At 33.0% G+C, this 25122-nt stretch overlaps 1 protein-coding gene across 3 annotated transcripts; it reads right to left on the bottom strand.

Annotated features, from left to right (window-relative positions):
* Positions 1 to 4294: 4294 nt before the first annotated feature.
* On the bottom strand, positions 4295 to 24728 carry LOC139094315 (uncharacterized protein CG7065-like). 3 transcript variants are annotated; one of them, XM_070645343.1, is made up of 3 exons: positions 24659 to 24728; positions 14168 to 14493; positions 4295 to 6282 (listed from the first exon to the last, which is right to left on the bottom strand). In XM_070645343.1, the coding sequence occupies exons 2-3, from the start codon at positions 14375 to 14377 to the stop codon at positions 4978 to 4980; spliced, it is 1515 nt and encodes a 504-aa protein (XP_070501444.1). In that variant the 5' UTR covers positions 14378 to 14493; positions 24659 to 24728; the 3' UTR covers positions 4295 to 4977. The 3 variants fall into 3 exon arrangements, with proteins under 3 accessions (XP_070501444.1, XP_070501445.1, XP_070501443.1); XM_070645344.1 differs by lacking the exon at positions 24659 to 24728 and adding an exon at positions 19475 to 19537; XM_070645342.1 differs by lacking the exon at positions 24659 to 24728 and adding an exon at positions 17522 to 17613.
* Between the last annotated feature and the right edge of the window lie 394 nt (positions 24729 to 25122).

The following is a 25122-nucleotide window of genomic DNA, read 5'->3' on the forward strand; positions in this document are numbered from 1 at the left end:
TCAAGTTTGTGGTTAAATAACGTAGTAATCTTTATAAAGATTGTAGTGAATTACAAAAAAATTAATAAAAATTGAGGCTTGGGACAATAAAACAGCTTTTTTTTTCTATATCCTGTATTTGAGTATACTGATTTTGGCATATAGTCTACTGACTACTGTGTTAAGATATCATATGATGGCATCAGCATAGCAGGTAATCAGCATGATCTCAAGAGCAACAGTAAAGCTCAAAAACTCGGTTTGGTTCAATTGTCCACAGGCATTTCTTTATTGACTCCCACTGGTAAGTTAGCACTGACTATTGCACATAAAGTATAAGCTTTTGAGCAATGATATGATTTTATGTTACATACCTTTCAGGCGATTGGATTTGTGAAGATTATCTGGAGGAAAGCATGTATCTAGATGTACACCCTCACTTGTTAATCAATCATTAGCTCCAAAACGCTCAAGCTCAGCTGTGGATCTTAATGATCCAGAATGTGAAATTGTTAGCGAATATGCCCCACGGCAAGTAATCTTCCCCCTGTGAAATAACACAAATAACAATCGAATAACATAAAGTATTATATATATAATCACTAGGTAATAAAACGTTATTTTAGACAATAATGATTTCAAATCATTTCACAATTAAGGAACAGACTAGAAAGATGTCAAAAAGAAACATAAATTCTGACGAAATTGGATCCAATAAGAGTCAAAAATTTAGCGATAAAAGTGAAGTAAGTCAAAAATTTAAATTTATAGAATTGTCCGATTCAGTCCAAACTGCAGACCTGTGTAGTAGACATAGACAGAACGACCCCAAGGGGATAAGTAACTCCAGTACTTAGAGAACTGCACATAATGCAGTTTTTGTTTCTGAAATATACTGGAGTTACTTATCTCCTAAGGGGCGTTCTGCATATGTCTACTACACCTGCAGATCTGTAAACCAGAACTCGGTCTTTTGGTCAGATCTGCAAAGTCACTTCGGATTTTGCATGAAGTCGACTTGTACATAGAAAATCTAAATTGACTTCGAGTTCTGCCGCAGACTAAAATATGCAGGTCTGCAGCATTGGACGAACTATAAGATGCAGTATAGTTCTGCAAGCTTGTTGTTCTATAGCAGTGATGGGCAACCTGCCAAAAAATTCTAGAAATGCCATGAAACGTATTTTGTGTGCAGTTTCAGTCGAGGCTTGACATTAAGGAGTGCCGCAAAAAATACAAGGTTGTCGAACACTGTTCTAGGTCCGACCCTATAGACTTGTGATTTTATTCATTTCTCTGCCTTCCCTTCAGACGTTTTTAGTGGAAAACAAGCAATTTTCTTTGGACTCGAGGTCAAACTTTTTTGAATCATTAGGATTGATAACCAGGAACCGAACATTAATTAGGAGCATTGATGCGTGTTTCCAAAAAGGAAGTCAACAATATGTCCAACAAATTCTCCTTCAATGTCCAAATTTAGAAGAATTTACTTATAAAAATTATGATGAAATTGATGAATTTTGTGAGGAATCAAATCTGCAGCTAGAGCAGCTGAAGTGCCTGAAAATTGAAGCTAATTGTGCTGAATTTTTAAAAAGTGTCAAATGTGCAAAAAATGTTGAAAAATTATCGTGTATTTTGAATACTTTAGAGGATGAAAAGGCTTTTATTAAGTTCGTAATTCAGCAACAAAACCTAAAAAATTTGGAAGTGGACATCCGTAAATTAAACATGATTGACATTTTTCCATCGCAAGACATAAGTCGTGACGTAAAATTTAAGCTTAAAATTCTTTCAGTCAACATCCAGCACAGCAATCAACAAAATTTGGCCAAATTCCTTCAAAGTCAGGCTGAAAGTTTGGAAGAATTAAATGCAAAATATCCAGATGAAAAGACCTTGTCTGCAAATGTCAAAATGTGTAAAAATTTAAAAAAATTAATTCTATTTAATTGTCATTCACGGGATTATAAAAATTTATATCCTGACTGGACGCTGGAATCGTTAAAATATTTAAAAGACTTTACATTTTCCGGTTCCAATTCGCATTTATTTTACAAAAAATTTCCAAATCTTGAGGCTTTAAAATGCAGGAATTTAAATAATTTAAGATATTTACAACTTCCGTACCTGAAAATATTGAAAATAAGATGCACGGACCAGAATGAGCTTGACAAATTTATTCGCAATATTCCCACAATTTCAAGAATTTTAAGTTTAAGAAAGTTTAAAAGTCTTCAAATTTTAGAGGTAAAGCTATCCAAATGGCAACGAGGAAGGAAAATGATAATTTGTAAAATTTTGATCAATTTTACTGCTAAAACTATAAAAATAAGAAGTCAGGGACCAAATGTCATTGATTGAAATTATTTAGTGTAATTTAAAAATACTCAATAAAAGGCAAAATATGTTGAAATTAGTCCAGGGATCGAAGTCCACACGATTCGACTTTACTTACTTACTTACTTTACTGGTCTTACAGATCAATTGATCAACTGATTCACTGACATCCCTTAAATGGCACCTAAAACTGGCTCTATAAAATAAAATTCTAGCTTTTACTTATAAGAGTTATGGCCAGAATTGGCAGGACCAAAGCCGGAATTCAGAAACTGTAACCAAATGATGTCCTGTCAATTCTGATTTTAGCTTAGGGCGACCATCTGCTGTATTTTTGCCGGGACGCTGCTGTATTTTTCTACCAAAAAAGTAGTACTAAAAATTGCAAAAGTACCCCATTAGTGCCAAACATAGAAATGTCCCGATTTTTTCCAATAGTGTCCCGATATTTCACGAAAATCCTCTAGCCACCCTATTTTAGCTACACATAGATTTTTCCGACAAAACATTCCAAGTATACATTAAAACACCGAAATTTACCAGGAAATTGACCGTTGACACCACTGATGGTAGATTATATTCTATAGCAAGCAAATCACACGGGCGCCCCAAAACCTCATGAAAAGACGCTGTGGATAGAGATAGTAATGCACTTGGTTAATAGGGATCATGTATATATTATATTTGTCTCTGGTTATGCCCCTGATATTTAAGGGGACGTTCTCCCTCCCCCCCCCTTCCTAAATTTAATAAATGAATTCAAAATTCAAATTATTATGAAATAATTGATAAATTTTATTGAATAAATCTTGATTGAAATACAAATTAAATTTGAAAATTTCGTTCATTTTGATTGACATAAAGTTTAATAATTCTTAAAAATTAAAAATCCTTTAAAATTTTTGCAATAAAAATATAAATTTGATTTCACAACATATGTATTGTATACAAATTAAATACTGACTAATTAGGAACTTAATCCAAGAGTATTTACTTCGTATTTACTACTGCATACATAGTATTTATATTTTATTATTTTACTGTATTATAAATACAATAAAATTAAACAGAATTTTTTAAATTTTTAAATTTTAGTAATAATATTTATTAATTAAAATACCTATGATAAAATAAAATTTTTATTAATAAGTTTAATTAAATTAAATTAATTTAGAGTAATATAGAATTTTTTATAGAGCATGTTGTGCTCCCAAGGTCAGACACAATCGTTAAATTCGTGAAAATATTAATTTTTATTAACTTTTTCAAAGTTAAAGATCGTATTTTTTTCACAATTTTTATAATTGAAAAAATTATTTAAAAAAAATAAATCACAATTTTAAAGGCTTTTTTAGGGCAAGCTAAAAAGTGGAGGCCGACTTCTAAAAGAGGCGAAGCCAGCAAATTTTACTAGAAGAGACTGACCGAAAATCAAGTCAGCTTTGGTCAATCCAACACAAGATTGGGTTGGATTTTCTGTAATTTCCACACCAAGTATTTCCCAGCCTAAATTGATTGTTTCTAAAAATTAAATTAATTAAGCTATGCGTGAAATTTATTAAAAACTAAGACAACAAATCACGAGCTATATCATAAAGCATAAAGTTCTTGTTTATTTCGATTACTAATATGTTTTCTTAAATTATTACCAAATTATGTCTAACATTTAATAATAATATAGAGCTTTTAAATTTAAAATAAAATTGGAAATTATACTAGTCAAAGCAAAGCTAATTATAGAATATGGAAGGGGGGGCACAACTTCATGCTACAGAAGTGTAAACATACCCGAGTGACACAAATGAAGAAGGCTTCTCAACGGAACTATAAAGACACTAATTCTCTTTTACTAACACCAAATGGAAGCCGCCTCCGCTTGGTGTCCATTTGGCTGCTTGATTTAATCAAATGTTTTTGGAAGCCGCCTAAATTTAACAGCCATATGGACGCCAAGCGGAGGCGGCTTCCATTTGGTATTAATAAAAGAGGTTTCCAAAGAACTCATGGAAGGAAGCTGTCGATAGAGATAGTGTCACACTTGAAATTGGAAATTGGCAAGCGTTAGCCAGCGATAGAGCCAGCTTCAGGAACCGACTGAGGGAGGCCATGGATCACACTTGATCTGAACGGCCAGCGAAGTAAGTAAGTAAGTAAAAAAGGTTTAATGGAATCTTAAAGTTTCCTTGTGACATAGCCATCTTCATTTGTGTCGCTCGGGATTCAAATTTTAAATCATATCAAAATGTAAAATTTAACGGAATTAACTTAAAAATAAAATTATAATATTTTTTATGATCCTTAAGTAATTTTATAATTGAGGGTCCGTTCACTTATTACGTAACGCTATTAGGAGAGCGAAGGAGGGGAAGAAGAAAGAAACATTGGGGCGAATTAGAAAGATTGGGGAAATAAGGGAGAATAAGGGAGAATAAGAGGGAAGAAGGGGGGAAGAAGGGGGGAAGAAGGGGGGAAGAAGGGGGGAAGAAGGAGGAAGAAAGAGACAGAGGGAGTAGATAGGAGGGGTTAATAGAGGGAAGGAATTAGAAGAAGTGAGAGAAGGAGGAAGGAGGAAAGGGGAGAGCCAAAAAGTCATTCATTATCTCAAACTACGTAATAAGTGAACGACCCCAAAATGAATTCCTAAAAGCCTTTAAAAATTCAGTTCTCAATTGCTGTGCTGCTGACACTATCAAAAATTTCATTAAAAATTCTGTTCCTTTTCTCATCATTGCCTATCTTCTTATCATCATCATATTTCCGTTTCGGTGACCAGCTTCTCCATTTATTTAATTTCTTCTCATTTTCCTGCTTCTGTATCTCCAAAAATCGCTTTTTCCTGTATTCAACCTCAAAAACCATCGCATTAAGTTGCTGAACTGTTCGTTGTGCGCATCTAATTTGTGAATTTACAATAATATTTTTATCAATTGCATGTCTAAGGATTTCCTTGACTGTCGTGAATAAAATCAAAATTTCATCATCCATGAGCAGTTCCTCGCTTAAGAAGAAGCTCTTCTTCTCCATTTCCGCTGCTTTTACGTAAATTTTTCTTAATGAATTTTCAAAGACTCGAATTTGATCTTTAAATGCCAAAATTTGACGACAAATTGAAAAGACTGAGCCTGGCGCATCAAATTCGTACCGTTTTGGATCCAAAATTTGTTCGTCTGTCATTGAGTGGAACTCGTCGATGAAGCAGTGCGGCTTTCTTGGTTTTCGTGGTATTTTTGGATCACGGATGCATGACTCGATGTAAGTGTCGCTGTCGGGGTCATTTAGGAGCTTATTTTTGGACTTTGACTTGCCAATGATTTTGTCGATGACTTCTTCCTGATCCCTTCGGATTACTTCCTGCGTCAGGTTCAGCTGATGAAGAATTTGAGCATTTTTTTGATTAATTTCTTCATAGTGAAGTTCCTCGAGACGTAGAACAAAGTAGCTGATCCATTCTGGCTGGAAGTCGTAGCCGTCGACGGCAATTTTGGCCTTGATGAGATCTGGGTATCGGCATGCATAATACTTCCGCCATTCCTCGACATACATTGGATGCTTTTCGGGATTTTTTCGTAAATTTTTGTAAATTTCGTGAATTTTTGCTTCCGAAATGTTTGAAGATTCGTAAAATTTTATCAGCCGAGCTTTTAAGCTTGAATTTGGAATTTCAAAAAAGCAGCAATTTTGGGTTGGTAAATTGTCGTCATCAAAATTGAGACCTTCAAGCAGCACCGACGGACTTCCAAATGATTTTTCATTTATTTTACTATTTGATGACTTTATTGCATTTACAATTGATTCCTTGCATGACTCGAAGACTTTAAAGCTGTATTTTTTGACTTTTGGGATGACCAGGTAGATGTGAAGTCGTTCGGATATTTTGGACAGGCACTGCTCGCGGAATGTTGAGACTGTGTTGAATTTTTTGCTTGCGTCGAGGATTTTCATTGTGGATGGGAATTTCAGCTCCTAAATAAATTGAAATAAATTTAAAAAAATTTATTATAATTTAAATTTCAAAATTTAAAATAAAAAAAAAATAAAAAAAAATAAATTTTAAATAAAGTTTTACATTAAATTTTAAATTAAATTTTAAATTAAATTTTAAATTAAATTTTAAATTAAATTTTAAATTAAATTTTAAATTAAATTTTAAATTAAATTTCAAATCTAATTTCTAATATAAAATAAATTTTTAAATTTTGATTTTTAATTTAATTTATTTAAATTTAATTTAAAAATTTAAAATTCTAAAATTTTAATTTATAAATTTTAAATTTTGAAAAAAAAAAATTAAAAAAAAATTAAAATTAAAAAATAAAAATTAAAAGAAAAATAACAAATTATCAAAAATTTTAAATTTCAAAGTAAAAAAACAAAAAAGAAAATCAAATTTTAAAATTAAAAATCAAAAAAAAATTTTTAAAAAAATTAATGAAAATAATTAAAATAAAATTGAGCTATTTTATGCGACATTAAAAATCAATTCTGCGGCATATTCATTATCATTGTCAATTTTTTCTTGATAATTCCTGCGATGATTATGAAGCACGAGATTTAATTTCAAGAAATTGTGTATTTAAAAATAAATTTTTAATCAGAACTTTTTAATTAGAAATTAGAGTATTAAATCCTAATTGCTAATGTTTAAGATTTCTTAAAAACTTGGAAATTAAAAAATTTCAAGAAAAAAAGAAATTGCATTTTAAATGTTTTGATTCTTTACATATTTCTTCTTCTTTTGTGTATCTAAAAGCTAGTTAATTGATCCTAAATTTAACACCAGGCTGAAATGACCCCTGACATGCAAAGAAACCGCTTTTAAATACCGTCGTAGTATTTCTGTACTATAAAAGCATGGTCTTTGTCTGTTAGGTTGACTAAATGCTAGAATTCGATTTAAATTCAATAATTTGTCAGATTCATGACGTCCTAATGCTGGATTTTGAATCAATTAATGATAATTGAGTCGTTATTTGTGTAAGAAGATTGAAAATAATAATTTAAAATTAATTTTTTTTACGCATTTCAAAATAAATGCATGATGCTTAGATTTAAGTGTTACAGCAGACAGAAAGACAGTAAAGCAGTAAGTTGGCAGAATTTAAATTAACTTAATTTACTAATCATTAACGATGAGTAGATCATTTATTAATAAAATAGAACCTGTTTGGGTTCGCTCAGATGTGAAGGCCTGCAGTTTTTTGCATCTATCCATCTATGCGCATCTAATTTTTTGCAAACCCTACATCATTTAGTTAAGTCAAATATCCGGCAACAGACTGGCGTGGCTCTAACATAATTACGGATTTGAACCAAATTCTATACTATATAGTACTGTGCTATTTAGGATATTTTGTGTCATTAAGAAAATTTTTGGTCAGATTGTATTTAATTATCTATTTGAAAATATTGAGTTAGAAGCTAGGGTGTAAATTACAAAATTGAACTAAACATTAAAGAATGGTCAACTAAAATTATAATTAATTAATTTGACATACCAGCACTAATGAATATTTTTCACTCTTTTAAACTAATTTTCAATCAATATTTTATTGCAAAAATCTTCAAAATGTTCCAATTTTGTAAATTTCAATATCTTTTTGACTAATTTTCAAATTAATTCACAAATTTAATTCAATTTTATTTCAAAAATTAATATTTAAAATATTTTAACAGTCCTTTTTATTTAATTAATGCCCTCAAATTTAAATTACTATTAAAAAGTCACTTAACTTAAACTTTTCAATCACTTTCCGTATTTCAACAAAGTCCTTTAAACCAACAAAACTATAAAGCACATCGATCTATTCTGTTAAAAATGCGTGCATCAACTGGTCAATCTAGTGAATTTGAATGAAGATGTAAATCAAGTGAATATCACCATATTCACCCCCACACAGCCAATCCAAGCTATTGTCACGCCTCTTAATTTTTCCTTTCTTTTCATCATACTTAATGTATTTCAATTAATGCTAAAGGCATCATTAATCCACAGTAAAAATTTCATCAAATAACAAGAAAAGAGAATAAATTGCGGGGTAATAAGCACTTAAGTCGAGAGAAATAGAGAACAAGAGCGGAACTACTTTTACTCTCACGAAATGTAAATCGGAAACACTCGTGTCTGCCTCTCCATATGTGAACATAAACAATTAAGTAGTACAAGCTATTCCTACAATTATTTATTATTTCCAGACTTTATTTGCTGATTTTAATTCAACATTTCTGATTCCTAATGTATTACTTATTTTTGGAATTTGTTGAGTTTTTACTAGAAATTGATATTTTCATATCGGATGGCTTCTGAGTTGTGGGGTTTACATGATTTACATGGAAGATCATATGGGGACTATTCACTTAATACGTAACATGTAAAATCGAATTTTTAATCGATCTTCCTCGGAAATCTTGATTTGATTGCAAAGCGATTCTGCAGTCAATGACGGTCGGCTTCAAAACTGCTGCCGGTGGAAGGTGTTACCAGCAACCAGCAGCAGATTTCAGCGGCTGCCGTTAACTGACTCTTGTAGATGATATTCGGTGACTTTTTTCCGATTGCCGTCGGCCATTGGCGATTCCATTGCCAACACTGTTTCATTATTTGAGACTTAGCTAAACCTCACCCAAACTCCCACCGAAGAGCGTTACGTATTAAGAAAATATATGTGCTCTTTATGGATGCTGATATTTTAAAGCGAATCAAAGTTGATAGAGTGCGATGGACTGGACATGTTATTAGAAGGTCTGTGGAAACTCCATTAATTAAGGTCTTTAAAGCTGCATTTCTGAACGGTAAAATAGCTCGTGGACGTCCAAAGAACTCTTGAAAAGAAATTGTCGATAGAAATAGTATTGTGCTTGGTATCGGAAATTGGCAAGTGGAAGCCAGCTTCAGGCGACTCCTGTGGGAAGTCATGAATCACAACTGTTCTGTACGACCAGCGAAGTAAGTAAGACTTGGCTTTACTGCAAATCATTTTTGGTAATGGTCATAATCTGATTATAATGTATGAAGATTTTTGGATTGTCTCAGTTACCAAAAATCATGTTTAAAATTAGGAACAAATTTGTGGGTTTGTTGCTAAGACAGCCCCTCTCCCTCACTTAAGAAATTTCTGGTTACCCTTAGAGCACAGTGTATTTCAATTTTGATAATTTTGAACAGTTGGAAAATCTTGGAAAATTTGTTTGTAACCCGAAAAGCATCAAGCATTAAAAAGTGTTCCGAATCTGGCTTGATTCTAAACGGAAGTAGAATCCTTTAAAATAAGTTCCACAAAAGTTATTTCACCCTGGCTATACTTTTACTTTTAATTCGGGTAATTTATTGCTCATTTTTTCTATTGCAACGAGATCAACATGAAATGCTAATTAACTGCAGTAGCCACGATTTTCATTATAAACGTTTCAAATTACGACTTATTTTTGTGTTTATCGTAGAATTTAAAATGTGATTAAATATATAACATTGTTTTCTGAATGTTATTTTAAACATAATGCAGTGCTGTACAAATTCAATTGAGTCAATATATATTTTCAATATAAGCTTTTTTTGGGGTACTTTGCTCACAAACCGGTTTATTATTTAAAAACTGGATTACAATCCAGTTGAGAACTTTTAGCGATCGTCTATTTTTTGGTCATTTTGAAAATATTACATGGCACACCTGTGATTTTTTAAGACAAATCAATGTGTCGAAACACACAGGTTGACCAACACTTTATCATTTATGTCAAACATATTCAATCGCTATGCAGATTGCTTTCCAAGAACTGCTTGCTTGATGATAAAAATGAATGGCGAGGGAAATTTAAAAATAGCAACGCGAAGTCAGGAATCGTTTAAAAATGATGTGTGCTTAAGTACGGGGTATGTAAATGAAATGCCGCGTCAAAAATGTAGCCCAACCTAACCTTAAATGTTCCAGAAAATCCACTCCGGAATCAAAAAGCGGTATCTAAGCTTGTTAGGGACAAAGACTGTTTAATGATGATTCAGTGCCAAATTCACTCTAAATCCGGCTTTATACCGATCTATCGCTAGTCTGTTGCCGGCCATTTCCCATTTACATTCTTAGAATACAAGTTCAATCACCCCATAAATCCACAAATTAATGCACAATCAAATGCCATTTAAATGTCAGTTATTAACATCAATCATACTGAATTATCAAACAGGAATTAAGAAGAAATTTCATAATCACTTTATAATAACGTCAACAAGTTGCGACCCGACCGTGTCTCGTGCAATCGCTTTTTTTCTCAGTTTCGCTATGGGAATTTCCGTCAAACTCGTGATTTTGTTTTATCATTCACGTTTTATATTCGAGAGCAGATGCCGCTTACGTTCTGAAAATCATGTAATCCATTTGGTCTTTGTGAGAAATGTCATAAGCAAAATATTGTGTATTTAAATGAAATATTGTATATAGAGTGTAATTTTCAGACGGAAGCCGGCGATAGAACCAGTTATAGGCTATATCTGAGGGAGGCCATGGATCACAGTTGATCTGTACGGCCAGCGAAGTAAGTAAGTAGTATGGAGTAGATATGTGATCATTTAGGAAGCGTTGGTCATGTTTTGGGGTTTTGATATGGTCAGTCATGAAGTTATTGAGTCTACTTTAGTGCTGGTATAATTGAAAATTTGTGGGGGTTCTTTAAAATGTTCATGCTCATTGTATTCTCAATCAGAGCATCATTTTTTTGGGGATCGGACTACACTAAAGGAGATTTTTTTGAAGTCCGGAATTAAAAAATACTGCCAACTTTTCTATATTTAATGATTTTTGCTATTAAGTTGAAGACCAAGACACCTCAATCTTCTGTAGTCTTGTAAACCAAGGCTTCCAAGAATTATCATGTAGCTTCAGTCTTGGAAATCCTTACGGCGACCGGTCGTCGGTCAACAGCCAAAAGTAGCATTCGGCAGCTCTGGCATAGTTCATCGATCGACACTTGGCACAGATCTGTAGATAACAGTATGTGACCAGGTTACCCGAATAGACAAGGTTCATGCGACAAGGTACATTATGAGTAAGCGGCAATGGTCAAGTGGTTAGTGCATCAGACTACCGTTCTAACAACCCGGGTTCAATCCCAGGGAATATCTAGTTGGATTTAGGTGCTTTTAAGCTGTTCTCATCAAACCAACTCGATTTGTGTGATTCACGGCACACAAATTGTGGCTAAATATGTTGTATTGATATACTTTGGGTCATGTAACGTGCAGAGTTGGGGAAAGAAAAACGTCCATTGAGCCAAAAAACGGTTATCAACACAAATTTAATTTAATTTAATAAGACATTAACAAATATGCTTATGAGTATGCTCACAAATTATATTGATGATCAATTATATTGATTGAGTATACTCATGACAACACTCATCTAGGTGAGCATGCTCACAGTCTGTTAGGGTTACCAGGGTCTTTGGCACCAAACTAATTCAAATAGTTTTAACAAATTGCGAATAAAGTCAATTAATATGACGATAATCATTATGCATAGAGCTCTAGATTTAAGATTGTCACGAGTAATCAGCAGACTTGAACTATTTTGATTGAGTAGACTTGACTTGACTATTTATAAATTATAGTAAATATGAAAAAAAGTATTAACAATTTCATAGTTTATTTGAATTATTACTAATGAGAATTGTCAATAAAATATGTCATGATCTATAATATAATACTAAATCGTGAATAGCTCATCATAAAATAACAATTTACATGTGTAATTGAGCTATGATGAACAGGGACATTACATGATGATCTAGTAAATTGTCGAATTATCAAGCAATTTTGTGTCACACAAGTTAGTAGAAATGGTCAATTTTCAAATAATCATAAGCATAAACAAATCAACAGATAATCAAATTACAGGGAAATTCATGGTACATTATGTATATCAAGCACAGCTAAACTAATCAAATCAACATTTTATTATGAATTGTGTTTATTTATAACTTTTCTGAGAATTTTTTAAATGATAATAAATGATTCGTTGAATATTAGCTTGTTTAGTAAGTTTCGGGGTCGATTGCGTTATTAGACACATTGATGAAGCAATGGACTAATGACCTCTGGGTTCTCGATACCAAATCCGACAAATCCGAAAAAGTCGGCTCAAGTTGACTCGACTCCATACGAAATCCGAGTTGACTTCGAGCTCTGGCTCTCTGAAGTCTTGACCGTGACCAAGACTTTAAAGAATTTCCTTGTTTCGGTTCCGATGTTGGTCTCGATCAGAGTTGGCAGGACTTTGGAGTCCAAAAAATCCGGACTTCATGAACTCGGACCCCACTTTTTTTTGGAGACGCCTCCACTTTGGAGTCCTGCCAACTCTGGTCTCAATTCCGAAATTACTTTGAAACCTTTTTATCAACTGATCTGTTCAGATCGGGGAGCAAAATATACTCATTACTTTACATCACTTTACCAGGGACGTAGCCCGGGGAGTCCATTGGGGGCACCTCCCCACCCCTCTGAGAATTGAACGGTCGGGCCCTCCTAGTAAAATGTTCTGGCTACGCCCCTGATGTACATATATCAAATTTGAAGCAGTTTAAAGAGAATTATTAAGGCATTTGGAAGTAACAATTCACGTCTATTAATAGTGTCTGGCCTTGAATTCACACTTCATACAATGTTGTCATAACAATCATTAATAAATCATAAGTAAACATTCGTTTAAAGGAATTAATGAATATGGTGAAATAACGACTAATCCAGACTAATTTTGTTTTATAATACTTAGAAGGTATTAAGAACGGATTAATATTGAAGAAGAATAAGTGTACTTTATATCATTGTATACCTTTGTGAAATAATGAAATAATATACTCCTTTATTTACTTCAATACATAGGTCGGAACTTGTAAAAAATATTTGAAATTTTAGATAAGATAATGAATTTGATACAAAATGCTATAGAAGTGGTCGAAAAAAGGGTTACAAATTTTGAACGTGAAAGAAACACAGACAGAGTAAGAAACCAGAAGTATCCCGAAGAGCATGAGTTGGCTATTGATTTCAAATCTGATTTACGTGACTCTGGCATAATACTAAATTTGGATCAAATGTAATAATGCAATTAGAGTCATGCAGGGTGCCAAATTTATGATGGATCAACTGATCTGTGCTACTCGGGTTAATATTATGTATATTCAAAAATTCAGTTGCATTGTTGAATTTCAAAGAACAGAGTTGACAATGGGCTGAAAATCCCTCCGAATATCATCTACCATCGGGAGTCAACGGCGACCATTGACACCTGTCGTCGACAGCTAACCTTCGGCCGTTAACATCAGGGTTTCCAGAATCTTCGTTCCCGTCTGATTTCGGGAATCGGGAACTGGAATTTCCTGAAAAATTCCCGTTTTTGAAAACCCTAGGTAAAATCAAGGTAAAATCTGTCATCGGTCAATATTCATTGACTGCCGATTGCCTACTCTGACAAAGAATTTGATCTATGCTTTATATTTTCCTATATTATTTAATTACACAGCATTAATTCTTTGAAAATTTGGGTCAAGTTTACTAATTAATCTAGTGAATCGTAGTGGCAGGATAACGGAATGGTATTGAACAGTGATGGACAACCTTTGAGCCGTGGTACACTAGTATCACGCCAATATTTTCTAAAAATGTCATGGACCGTGTGTCATGAGCCGTTTTCGGTCAAGGCTTATCAAGGTGTACCGCGATCGATCATAAAACAATAATTACCTTAACAGACAAAGAGCATGCTTTTATGGTCCAGAAATACCGCTAAGGTACCTAAAAGCGGCCTCTTTGCCTGTTAAGAACCTCTCTAACACAATTAAAGAATCATATCAAAGATATACTCACCAAGTACTTAATTCTATGCTCATGAGTCGTCAGGTGAAAAAGAATTTCATTTTCATTGCAATAAATATCACAAATAACACAACAGAATGGCCTTAAGACATTATTGCCGTCATCAAATTCGATGATATATTCTAGTCCAATTAATGGTTTATTGCTCTTGCTGATTGTCTTGGTTAATAATGAATCACAGCTTGTTACGATAGATTCCATGCAAATTATTTTTTGATATTAAGCTTTGTTAAAAAAAATTGGATATAAAGTCATTAAAATCGCTGCTACTGCGTCGGAACGTTACAATTTTGTGTGAATATTTGCATATGTATAATCTGCAATAAAAGAAGACAGAAGTCAAGTATTAATAACAATCACATGCACAAAAATACACAGCACAAAAAAGTGTCAAATTTTAAAATAGAACTTGAAATTTTCACGTCCAATTCCCAAAAAAGGAACTGCAAAAATTAACCGAAATCATTTCGCAATCAGCACATGAACTGAATGTCCAACAAATAATACCCAAATTTTGACCTTTTTTGAAAAAAAGTTATCAATCCACACTGTACTAAATATTAAATTTCACATATATACATTTTAATCTGCATTATATTCTATATACAGCTCTAAATCCACAAAAATAATCTTTAAATATTGCCAAAAAATCAATTTTTTAACCTTTAATTTCACTTTGTCCACAATTTTTAAATGTAACTGACATTTTATGACAAAATTAACATTTTAATCAACACAAAATGCCACAAAAAATTATGGACATGCTCATTTTTTGACTTTATTTAATGAAAATAGATACAAACACTGAACGGAGCATCTGGTGATGGTGAAATTCAAGAATTTTTATTATTTTTTTTTTTTTCGTTTACTCAAATTCACGCTCATGACAAGAGAGTTTTAGGGGGAATATTCGGAAATGATATAACGCTTTGATGGGAGTTTTAAGACACATAGTGGTACGGAGGCTCTTGTTAATACAGGGTGCGTTGACCTAGGAAGCCATTATCCTCAATTGCATGCTAAGAGAACCATAGAGAAAACGTGGCTGGAACTATAAATGACTTTTGGAGGAGATCTGATTTTTTAGAATTTAAAAGAGGTCATGGATGGCCAAAGGGACTCTTGGAAGAAGGCTGACTATCGATAGAGATAGTATTTCACTTACTTAGTTACTTACTTGCTTCACTGGCCTTACCGATCAATTGTGATCCATGGCCTGCCTTAGTTTGCGTCTGAAGCTATCTCTATCACTGACAAGTATCCATCTGGTAACCACCTGGCAAGTAAACAGTATTGTACTTGTTGTTGGTAATTGACAGACGGAAGCCAGTGATAGAGCCAGCTTTAGGCGCCATCTGAGGGAAGCCATGAATCAGCAAAGTAAGTAAGTACTCAGTGGAAGGAGGAGCTAGGGGGTCACAATGATGTCACAGAATATACATTTTAGTTTCATAATTTTGATAAGAAGCAATATATTGAGCATAAAAGCCTAAAAAAGATATTGTAAGCATTACCTAATTTCTGAATATTCCCTCAAATTTCTTTTTATAAAAATTCAATTGTTGCCAAGCAAAGAAATTGAATTCATAATTTTGAAAATGCGGTTGGCGTGATTGTAGGGCTTTTTGAAGTAGAAATGCTTTAAATTTGAGAATTCTAGACATTTTTTTTCATCTTCTCATCGAATTTTTAATATGGGTTCGAGGCTTAATCTCATGATTTTATGATTAACGCAAGAGTGTAGCCAGGGGTGAAGGTGGTAGGTTTTTAGGATCGAACTTCCCCACCCTCCTCAAAAATCAATATGGGTCATCTAAATCCCCCTAGGTGCGCCTCTGAGTCGGATCAATATCATATAAAATTTGCGGTAACGTCGAGCTCTGAATCAATGTAAATGTAAATTTAATGTATGGTGAAAATATTCCTGCCTTATTACCAACTTCAATGTTGGCATTATGTCAATATGTCCCTCTTTCTCCCAGTCTCTGTTATATTTCCATTCTTTTCTGTTCTTTACATAAAATTCTATGTTTTTGGAAATTTTAATATTTGGTAGTTAATTTATTATGTTAAGCTCTTATGAGGTAGGGTGGGGATAGAGGTATTTTGATTTGAGATATTGATTCGCCTTAAGCACATAAAATTTTTTCCAAGAAGATTAATGGAGAGTCAGAAAATCAATTTTTCGCGTTACGTAGCACGTACACAGTCCCTATACAATTTACTCTTTAATACTTTTTAGAATAAATATTGACAAATTCATAAAATTATCATATTTACACCGTAATCACTTGTGATTAATTTTAAACTGTTCAGACTAGAAAACTAGAAAACTAAACAAAATGGGAAATAATGTTCTTTAGTAAAGATTTTGAGTCAGAGTTGTCAGATATATGCTTGTGGATAGGTACCTAGCTGTATCATGGCAGCTAGGCAGTGCCTTTGCCTAGGTATTGCCTTTAGCTAGATAAGCCTATAAGAAGGCAAATTTGTTTGGGTAGGTTATGCCTGTGAAAGATTTATAGCTTTTATAGCAAATCGATAGGTGGCAACTCTGGATTTAGCCTTGGATTTCACTTCACAATCCAAAAATAAAGATTAAATCGGATGATGCAAAAAAACAAGCAAGGAAGCTCTAAAATGAGACATCGCTGAGACTTCTTTTCTTGGCAATTGATTCGTGTTGCTCTTTATGAAACCGCACACGACATACGATTTATGTCATTTTCAAAATTTTTTGGCTGTGCAGAGATTGCCTATCACTGGGTTAGAGTGTCAACCTCCTAATTCTAGCGATATTCACGTACAATTTTTGGTTAGGTACATTGCATTAGTTTACCCTGGGTCAGGTCATGCAACTGTGCAGATTCCCAAACCCACTACTAACCCACCCTGAATGTGCCACTGGGAAGAGTTTATTAAATGTTGGGCAAGAAATGAATAGACGTTGTTTTAAAAAATCAAAATTCCGTACGTTGAGATTATTCACATTCTCATTGGGTTTCTACCCAATATAACATATAGTTATTACTATATATACAAATCCCCAAAAGCATACGACACTTAAATGGACCATTAGGCCTGCATGATTCCAGTTTTTAAAAAACAGAAGTATGCACAATAAGCTTTTGGTATCAATCACCAGAATAGCCTAAATAAGTTAATCGATTAAAAATCCGACTCCAGCTCGGCTTGACTCTTGCCTAGTGCCTTATTTGAATCTAATCCGTCACCAAGTCCGCCAGCCTGATTTTAAATCGATTAAACAACTTGTCAGATTCTCGGTTTATAGACTCGATAACCCGTTTAAATTCTTAGATTATTAAGAGGTCAATTTGAACTCACATTAAAAAAATTTCGAGTTTATTTCCTTTGTTTGATATTGTGTCGGCACTTAAATAGACTCTATTTTACTGTCTTTTCTGTCTGAATGTTCACTTTCATCTGATCTAGACTATAAGACTGTGTCATTTTTATATTATATTTATGAACTCAATATCCTGTCGCAGACTAACTACTGTGAATGCTATAAAAACATATTTTTCTACTGGATATTTTAAATTGATGTACCCAACCTCCTCCTTACTGTCTGCTCAATTTCATCATTTTTAATGTAAACATAATAAATCAGTGGTGGACAACCTTTTATCTTTCATGGCACTCATTGGTGGTAAGGCTCGACGGAAAATTAGATATTAAATGGTGTCCATGACATTTGCAAAAGACTGAGCGGCACATTAATGTACCGCGGCACACAGGTTGCCCACCACTGGTATAAACTTTAAACCATCTCAGGTTTAGAATCTATATTATAAACACCCAATTCCTTTGCTGATACAAGAACGGAAGCCATGTGAAGCCATTTTGTGAAGTCATGTGAAGCCGAAAATTGAGGGGTATCAGGGTATGGGGGTGTAATGTAAAACCTAAAATTGAGGGGTATCATAGGGATTGTGGGTGTAATGTGATGCCACATGAAGCTGAAAATTCTGAAGATGGGGCGCCACGGGCGCTACGGATACTCTAGTCTTAAAATAGTTTGTCACAGTTCGACAAGAACCGATTGAAATTTGGATCAAATATTATATTTTAGATGCATATCCAAGACTGCAGGGGTAGTGAGGAGGTCCATTGGGGGCACGGCCCCCCAAGAGGTGGTGGGGAACTCTTGCCCCCACTCGCTTGTTCCCCCTCCTGGCCACGTTCCAGTTCAGACTTTACTTACATATCAATTGAAATAAACAAGAAGCAGCTGAATCATCACCTAAATGACAAATTTACATTTCCATGGAAATCACTTGTGATAGCAAAATTGTGATTTTTTTTGTTGTTATTCCTCTCATTCATAGTTTTTATGACGCGTCATATCAAAACTGGTAAATTGAAAAAAACATAAACGAGAATAAACAGGCATAATCTCTCCGAACTTAGAAATTCTCATTTTTTTACGTCACGTGATAATGTTTTCAGTGGAATCAACGTTTTGTAATTCCCAATTGTAGTATTTGTATGAAACTCAATCAGTATGATGAGTAAGACATACTGTAACTCCGGTCAATTACATTGTAAAATTTGGATTATAATCAGAGAATTGAAATTGAACTGATTGTCTGGAATGAAGCGCCGCATAACTGATGTTATCAAAAATCACATTTTATGACTTTGTGACTTTAATACACTTAAGGCAGTGATGGGCAATTATTTATGAGTCGTGGCCAGGAGGAGTAGCTAAGAGGAGTCATTGGGAGGAAGGGCCCTGTCTCCGAGAATCGATTTAAAAAAATTTAAAAAAAAAAATGATGAGGCCATACCCAAGGCCCCCTCCCACATTCCTTTCCCCAGTTAAATTTTCTAGCTACGCTCCTGATCGCAGAACGTCTTTGTGGTTAGTCTTAACTGAAACAGCACATAGCATGCAATTTGTGACATTTTCAAAATTATTTGGTGGCCGAGGCACTCAGGTTGCCCATCACTAACTTAAAAGAATTCTCGGAAACAACTTAAAGCTAATATAAGCATATTTTCAACCCGTTTATTGTTAGAGCTTTTTAACAATTTCACGTTCCTCCCGTAAGGGGTCGTTCACTTATTACGTAACACAGAGTGTGGCCGTCTCAAATTCGAGTTTTTCGACATTAGATTGTCGAAAAATTCGAACTTTTCGAACCCAACTTATTTTTAAAAAAAATGAACGTTAAGAAGAAAAATAGAAAAATAATTGATCAAAAAGTTACAGAATACATGAACGACCCCTAGCAAAATTGTTAAAAATATTAAATATGAATAAATTATTTTTACCTTCATCATAAAAGTAATAAATTTGAACTTCCTGAGTTTAAATTTTACACAAAATTTAAAACAAGTTTAACGCACATCACTACTGATTGACTGAAGATGAGTTAAGCATCATCAAACCTACACTTATAGTCAATCTAATTTTATAGAGCTATTATATGTAATAGTTCAGACATGGGATATTCCAGAGAGACTCAAAATCAAAATTTTTGAGATTTATGAACCTTATGCTTTATGCATATTATGCTTCTAAGTAGAGCAATATTTAGGGTCTCTCTAACCCCCCTCCTGAAATCCACTAAAATGAACCGGAAGTTAAAAATTCAATTAATGATCAATTCCACTTGACATGACTTCAAACTATGCATGTTCTCTATGTTTTACCTCAAGTTCCTTTAATTTTCTATCAATAATAAAATAAATCTCAAATCGTCTCTCATAAAATTACTGAATATTCATGCTTCGCTCTCATTCCATCTAATCTCATGCTGTATATGATTTAAATTTCATTACTCAATTTTTTTTGTGGACACGTGCGAGATTATTTTGATATTTTCGTTATGTATTTTGTAATTTAATGTAATGTTTAGTCTACACACGCTATATATTACATTTATGACGTAGTCAGCATACGATAGGGAACGTTCTATTATTACGTTCAAGTAGTTTTGATTCGTTTTAATACAAACTCTCAATTTTGAGTTGCAATCTGTATCAGAGTTGCAATCTGTGCGTTGCCTGTAAAAAGACATTGTCTGTGTCTGTCACACGCACTTGTTTTTGCAACTCTGATCAAAAATTGAGGCCAATGTTTGTACATCAATTGTTATCCATTGATTATGACCGATTTTTAATGTTAGAGGCAGTAATCCCGAATAGCACAGCGTTGCCGTCACGGATTTCTTATTTTTTGCCGCCTTGTGCTATTCGGGAATGTCATCAAAGAAGTGGTTCGTATTCCACTATAAACTGTAGGTCTAGGTTTAAAGGAGAGATCTGGCGAATCCTCGCTCGTTAAACTATCAATAGCCATGAAACGCATATAAACGCGCAGCTATGGACCTTAAGGTCTGAAAAGCTAATGGTTATTTTATTTTTTTAAATTATTCAAGAGAAAATGTCAATGTTGTGACAGAAATACCAGTTTGATACACTGCTCTTGGTAGTAATCCTCAAGTAAAACAGGAACCAGGAGCCCCCAAAGCTATATGGTGCAGAACCGTGATAAAAAAGTGTCAGTTTAACGTGTGGCCGAGTACGGACAAAGAATTTGTACAAACTAGGTGACAGAGCCAGCAGCAAAGAGCTACAGAAGCCTTCTGTTGTTGCTTAAGCTCAACATAGGTTACAGTAAGTAAGCAAATGTGTGGACAAAGAATTTGTCCATTTGACAGAGCCAACAAAGTCAGGTAGAAAACATACGAGCATAGGAACAGTAAGGAAGTAAGCAATAACTAATTTTTGAAAGGAATAAGTAACTATGTTATTATAACTTCCTTTAGATACACGTGAGCAACATTTAAAAGTGTTACTTCCTATTCTAAACACTTTTTGACCCAAAAGATCACATTTTTTTTACTTTAATACATTTTTGGTGTGCCTGATTATTCACAGATAAAGCACATCATTTAGAAGAAAAAGTAGAAAGTGATTTTGATACATTTTTAACTTGATAAGGATGAAGTTTATGAATTCCGCTAATCAGCAGAAACTAGACGATTGCCGCTATCGTCATTTTGGCATGTTTAGAGTTGTTACTATTTATAAAGTCTGAGCTATTTATGTGTGACTGAAGTACCACGGCATGAAGTGTCCGATTGGTCTGAAACTTTGTCAGAATTAAGTCCATATTGTGTCCTTTTGCGTCCAACAAAAAAATATTTTCGTCCTACTTCCAGTTCCTGGATATAGCATGTTGAAGTTTTGGTGATTTATGCCGTCGTACTTCAGGATTTAAAACGGCATCCCCTCCTAAAATCAACTTTATTCAACATATTATACATCAAAATTGATCTACTAATTGCGTCCATTTACGTCCTGCAAACATTTTGAGGAACCGATGTCTCAGACAGAAGTTATGGCTCCTCAAACTTCCCGACCAGGCTACTTGCAGGCCAAAATATTTTTTTCGCCCAAAGACTTTTATATGATCATGTTATATATCAAATCAGATCTACTTTTTCTCAGCATTTCAAATATTAAATAAAATTTTACGTCCAGATCAGCGTTTAGGACTTATGGCAGTTCCAGTTTTAGTGCCATACCTGAATAAATGAAAAGTTTCTCATCTTTGCTCATGCATGTTATATGTCTAAACATGTCTATTTTCATCAAAAATAACGAATTTGTTAAAAAATCTTAATTTCGATCATTTTTTAAATCACTTAGGGTAAAAAATATAATTTCTTGCGCAAAATGCAGTTGAAATTTTTAAATGTCCATAACTTTTGAACGGAAGCAAGAATTTTACCAAACAACGTTTAAAAAAAATACGAATTTGGTGAATTTTCATATTCCGTAAGAAGAATATTTTTATGCTCCATTGCTTCAAAAATCGATCATTTATACTGAATATAATTTCTTGCGCAAAAAATATAATTTCTTGCGCAAAAAAATATAATTTCTTGCGCAATTTTGGACAAGTAGGCGATTGATTTTCACGACACAAAACTTCAATTTTCGGACGATTTATCCTCCTTTCTTAGGTTGTTTTGCTTCCAAATGGTTTGAGGATGCTTATTGATCATATAAAAATATTTTAGAGGCTGAAATCGCGAAAAAATTACTAAAACAAAATTTTCAAATTTTCGTGTGCAATTTTGGACAAGTAGGCTAGCACAAAAAAATTTTGTTGTGATAATTTTTTCGCATTTTCAACCTCAGAAATATTTTAAAATGATCAAGAAGCATCCTTAAACTATTTGGAAGGAAGACAGCGTCGTAAAAGAGGGTAAATAATCAGAAAATTGATGTTTTGTTCCGTCGAAATTAATCGCCTACTTGTCCAAAATTGCGCAAGAAATTATATTTTTTTGCGCAAGAAATTATATTCAGTATAAATGATCGATTTTTGAAGCAATGGAGCATCCTAAAAATATTTTTTTCACGGCATCTGAAAATTAACGAAATTCGTATTTTTTTAACCGATTTTGATGTCAGCAGAGTTTATCGTTGAGAAGGAATAAGCATTTAAAAATTTCATGTCAGAAAAAAAAATTTTTTTGGTGAATTTGTTCGCGCAAGAAATTATATAACGCAAGAAATTATATTTTTTACCCTATTGAATTTAAAAAATCATTTATTAATTTTTCAAATTAAAATTTCGATAATTTGAAATTTTATTATTTTCTTCCACAAACTTTAAATCTCAAAAATCTCAATAACAAATGAAAATTCTGAACATTTTTAAAAAATTGTTTTTATATTGTTTTAAATGTCCGATAAAATTTTTAAAATTTATTTACTTACTGTAATTTAATTTCAAATTATTTGAAATTTTCTAAAGGCTAAAGAGATTTAAAGTTTGGGGAAGAAAATAATAAAATTTCAAATTATCGAAATTTTAATTTGAAAAATTAATTAATGATTTTTTAAATACCATAAGTGATTTAAAAAATGATCGAAATTAAGATTTTTTAACAAATTCGTTATTTTTGATGAAAACAGACATGTTTAGACATATAACATGCATGAGCAAAGATGAGAAACTTTTCATTTATTCAGGTATGGCACTAAAACTGGAACTGCCATAAGTCCTAAACGCTGATCTGGACGTAAAATTTTATTTAATATTTGAAATGCTGAGAAAAAGTAGATCTGATTTGATATATAACATGATCATATAAAAGTCTTTGGGCGAAAAAAATATTTTGGCCTGCAAGCAGCCTGGTCGGGAAGTTTGAGGAGCCATAACTTCTGTCTGAGACATCGGTTCCTCAAAATTTTTGCGGGACGTAAATGGACGAAATTAGTAGACCAATTTTGATGTATAATATGTTGAATAAAGTTGATTTTAGGAGGGGATGCCGTTTTAAATCCTGAAGTACGACGGCATAAATCACCAAAACTTCAACATGCTATATCCAGGAACTGGAAGTAGGACGAAAATATTTTTTTGTTGGACGCAAATGGACACAATATGGACTTAATTCTGACAAAGTTTCAGACCAATCGGACACTTCATGCCGTGGTACTTCAGTCACACCTATTTATTTATAGTATTTTTTAAATATAAATAGTTATGTAAGCATTAATAGTTTTATATTATGTTTAAATAGATATTGCAAATAGAGTTTGTTCAAAACAGCAAGCTTGCGAATGTAAAATGCACAAAGTGTCGGCTTGCAATTCTTGATTGAACTCTAACTGTATCGAAGGGAGAATAAAGCCTAAAGTAAGGCTGTATGTTAAAATCAAAATTTTTACAATTTTTACAATATATCTATGATTTTTTCAAGGGGGAAGAATTGACATTTTTTCATTTATATGCAGGTGAATGCCGTTGAATTTTTGCGTACAAAAGTTGTAAAAATCGTGATTTATAAGATAATGTTTGGTCTTTTATTGAGCCATTTTTATGTCGCGACGCACTTCAAGCAAAATGTTCGCTTTATATAGAACTCTGGTCTCTAATATCTCGAATAAAAGTGAAATGGCAAAAGAACATTGTATGGATGCTATAAAATAATCGAGAACGCTATAAAACTGATCGAGTATGCTATAAATTGAGCAAATTCGGAAAATTATAAAAACAAAATGACCGTTAATTAACATGTAACTAAAGATTTGACATTTTAGCCATTTTATGAGCTCTTCATAATTGTTTTTGCATTTTTTACAGCATTTCAGTGTTACTTGATACACAGTTTGCTCACTACTAGCATATATTACACCTATTATTTGTGTTATTTAGGGTTTATTCAACTGATTGTACAAAATAGTACAATTAATCGATCTATAATGTTAAAACAATATTACATAGTTATAAGCTAAAATATTTAATATGGAATCAATGATAAAAAAAAAATCAGCAGGAGACTGTTCTGACTCTTCCAGCTTGGTGCCGAAAATAAATTGAATCTCTGACGTACCAGATTTAAACCAAATCTGGCACAAAGTCAGAGTCACGATGACCTGAGGCCGGATTTTTGTTTGATTAATCGATGTGTGCTGTTTGGGGGTACTTACATTTATGTTTATAATTTATATCCACTTTTTCACTTTTTTAATTCTTTCCTATTGCTTTTTAAAATTTTCTTATAGCTTAATCAAATAATTAATACTTTTACAAATTCATCATTTTATTCACATACAATATTTAAACTTTTATTAAAGCTTGCTGCTTTTATTATTTCACAATATTTCACTCACAAGGCAGATTTTAAATTGATGCAAAAATCTTCCTGAATCTGTATTTATATACAAGCTATGATCTGATGAAGAAGAATTTTAACAAGAGCAATTTTTAAATAAAATAAAATGTATTTGAAAAGACACGAATTACGCTGAAAAGTACGAATTTATACAATTTGCACTGTGACAGAAAACATTAATTTTAAAAGGAACACATTTGCGATAATTCAATCTAGTTTGTTTGACTGTTGGGCGGAATTGAAGACTATTATATCCCGGGATTTCCCAATTCCGATCCC

The sequence above is a fragment of the Chironomus tepperi genome, unplaced genomic scaffold, assembly GCF_022539635.2.
Source record: "Chironomus tepperi strain 1889 unplaced genomic scaffold, CSIRO-AGI_Ctep_v1 contig_354, whole genome shotgun sequence".
Taxonomy (NCBI): domain Eukaryota; kingdom Metazoa; phylum Arthropoda; class Insecta; order Diptera; family Chironomidae; genus Chironomus; species Chironomus tepperi.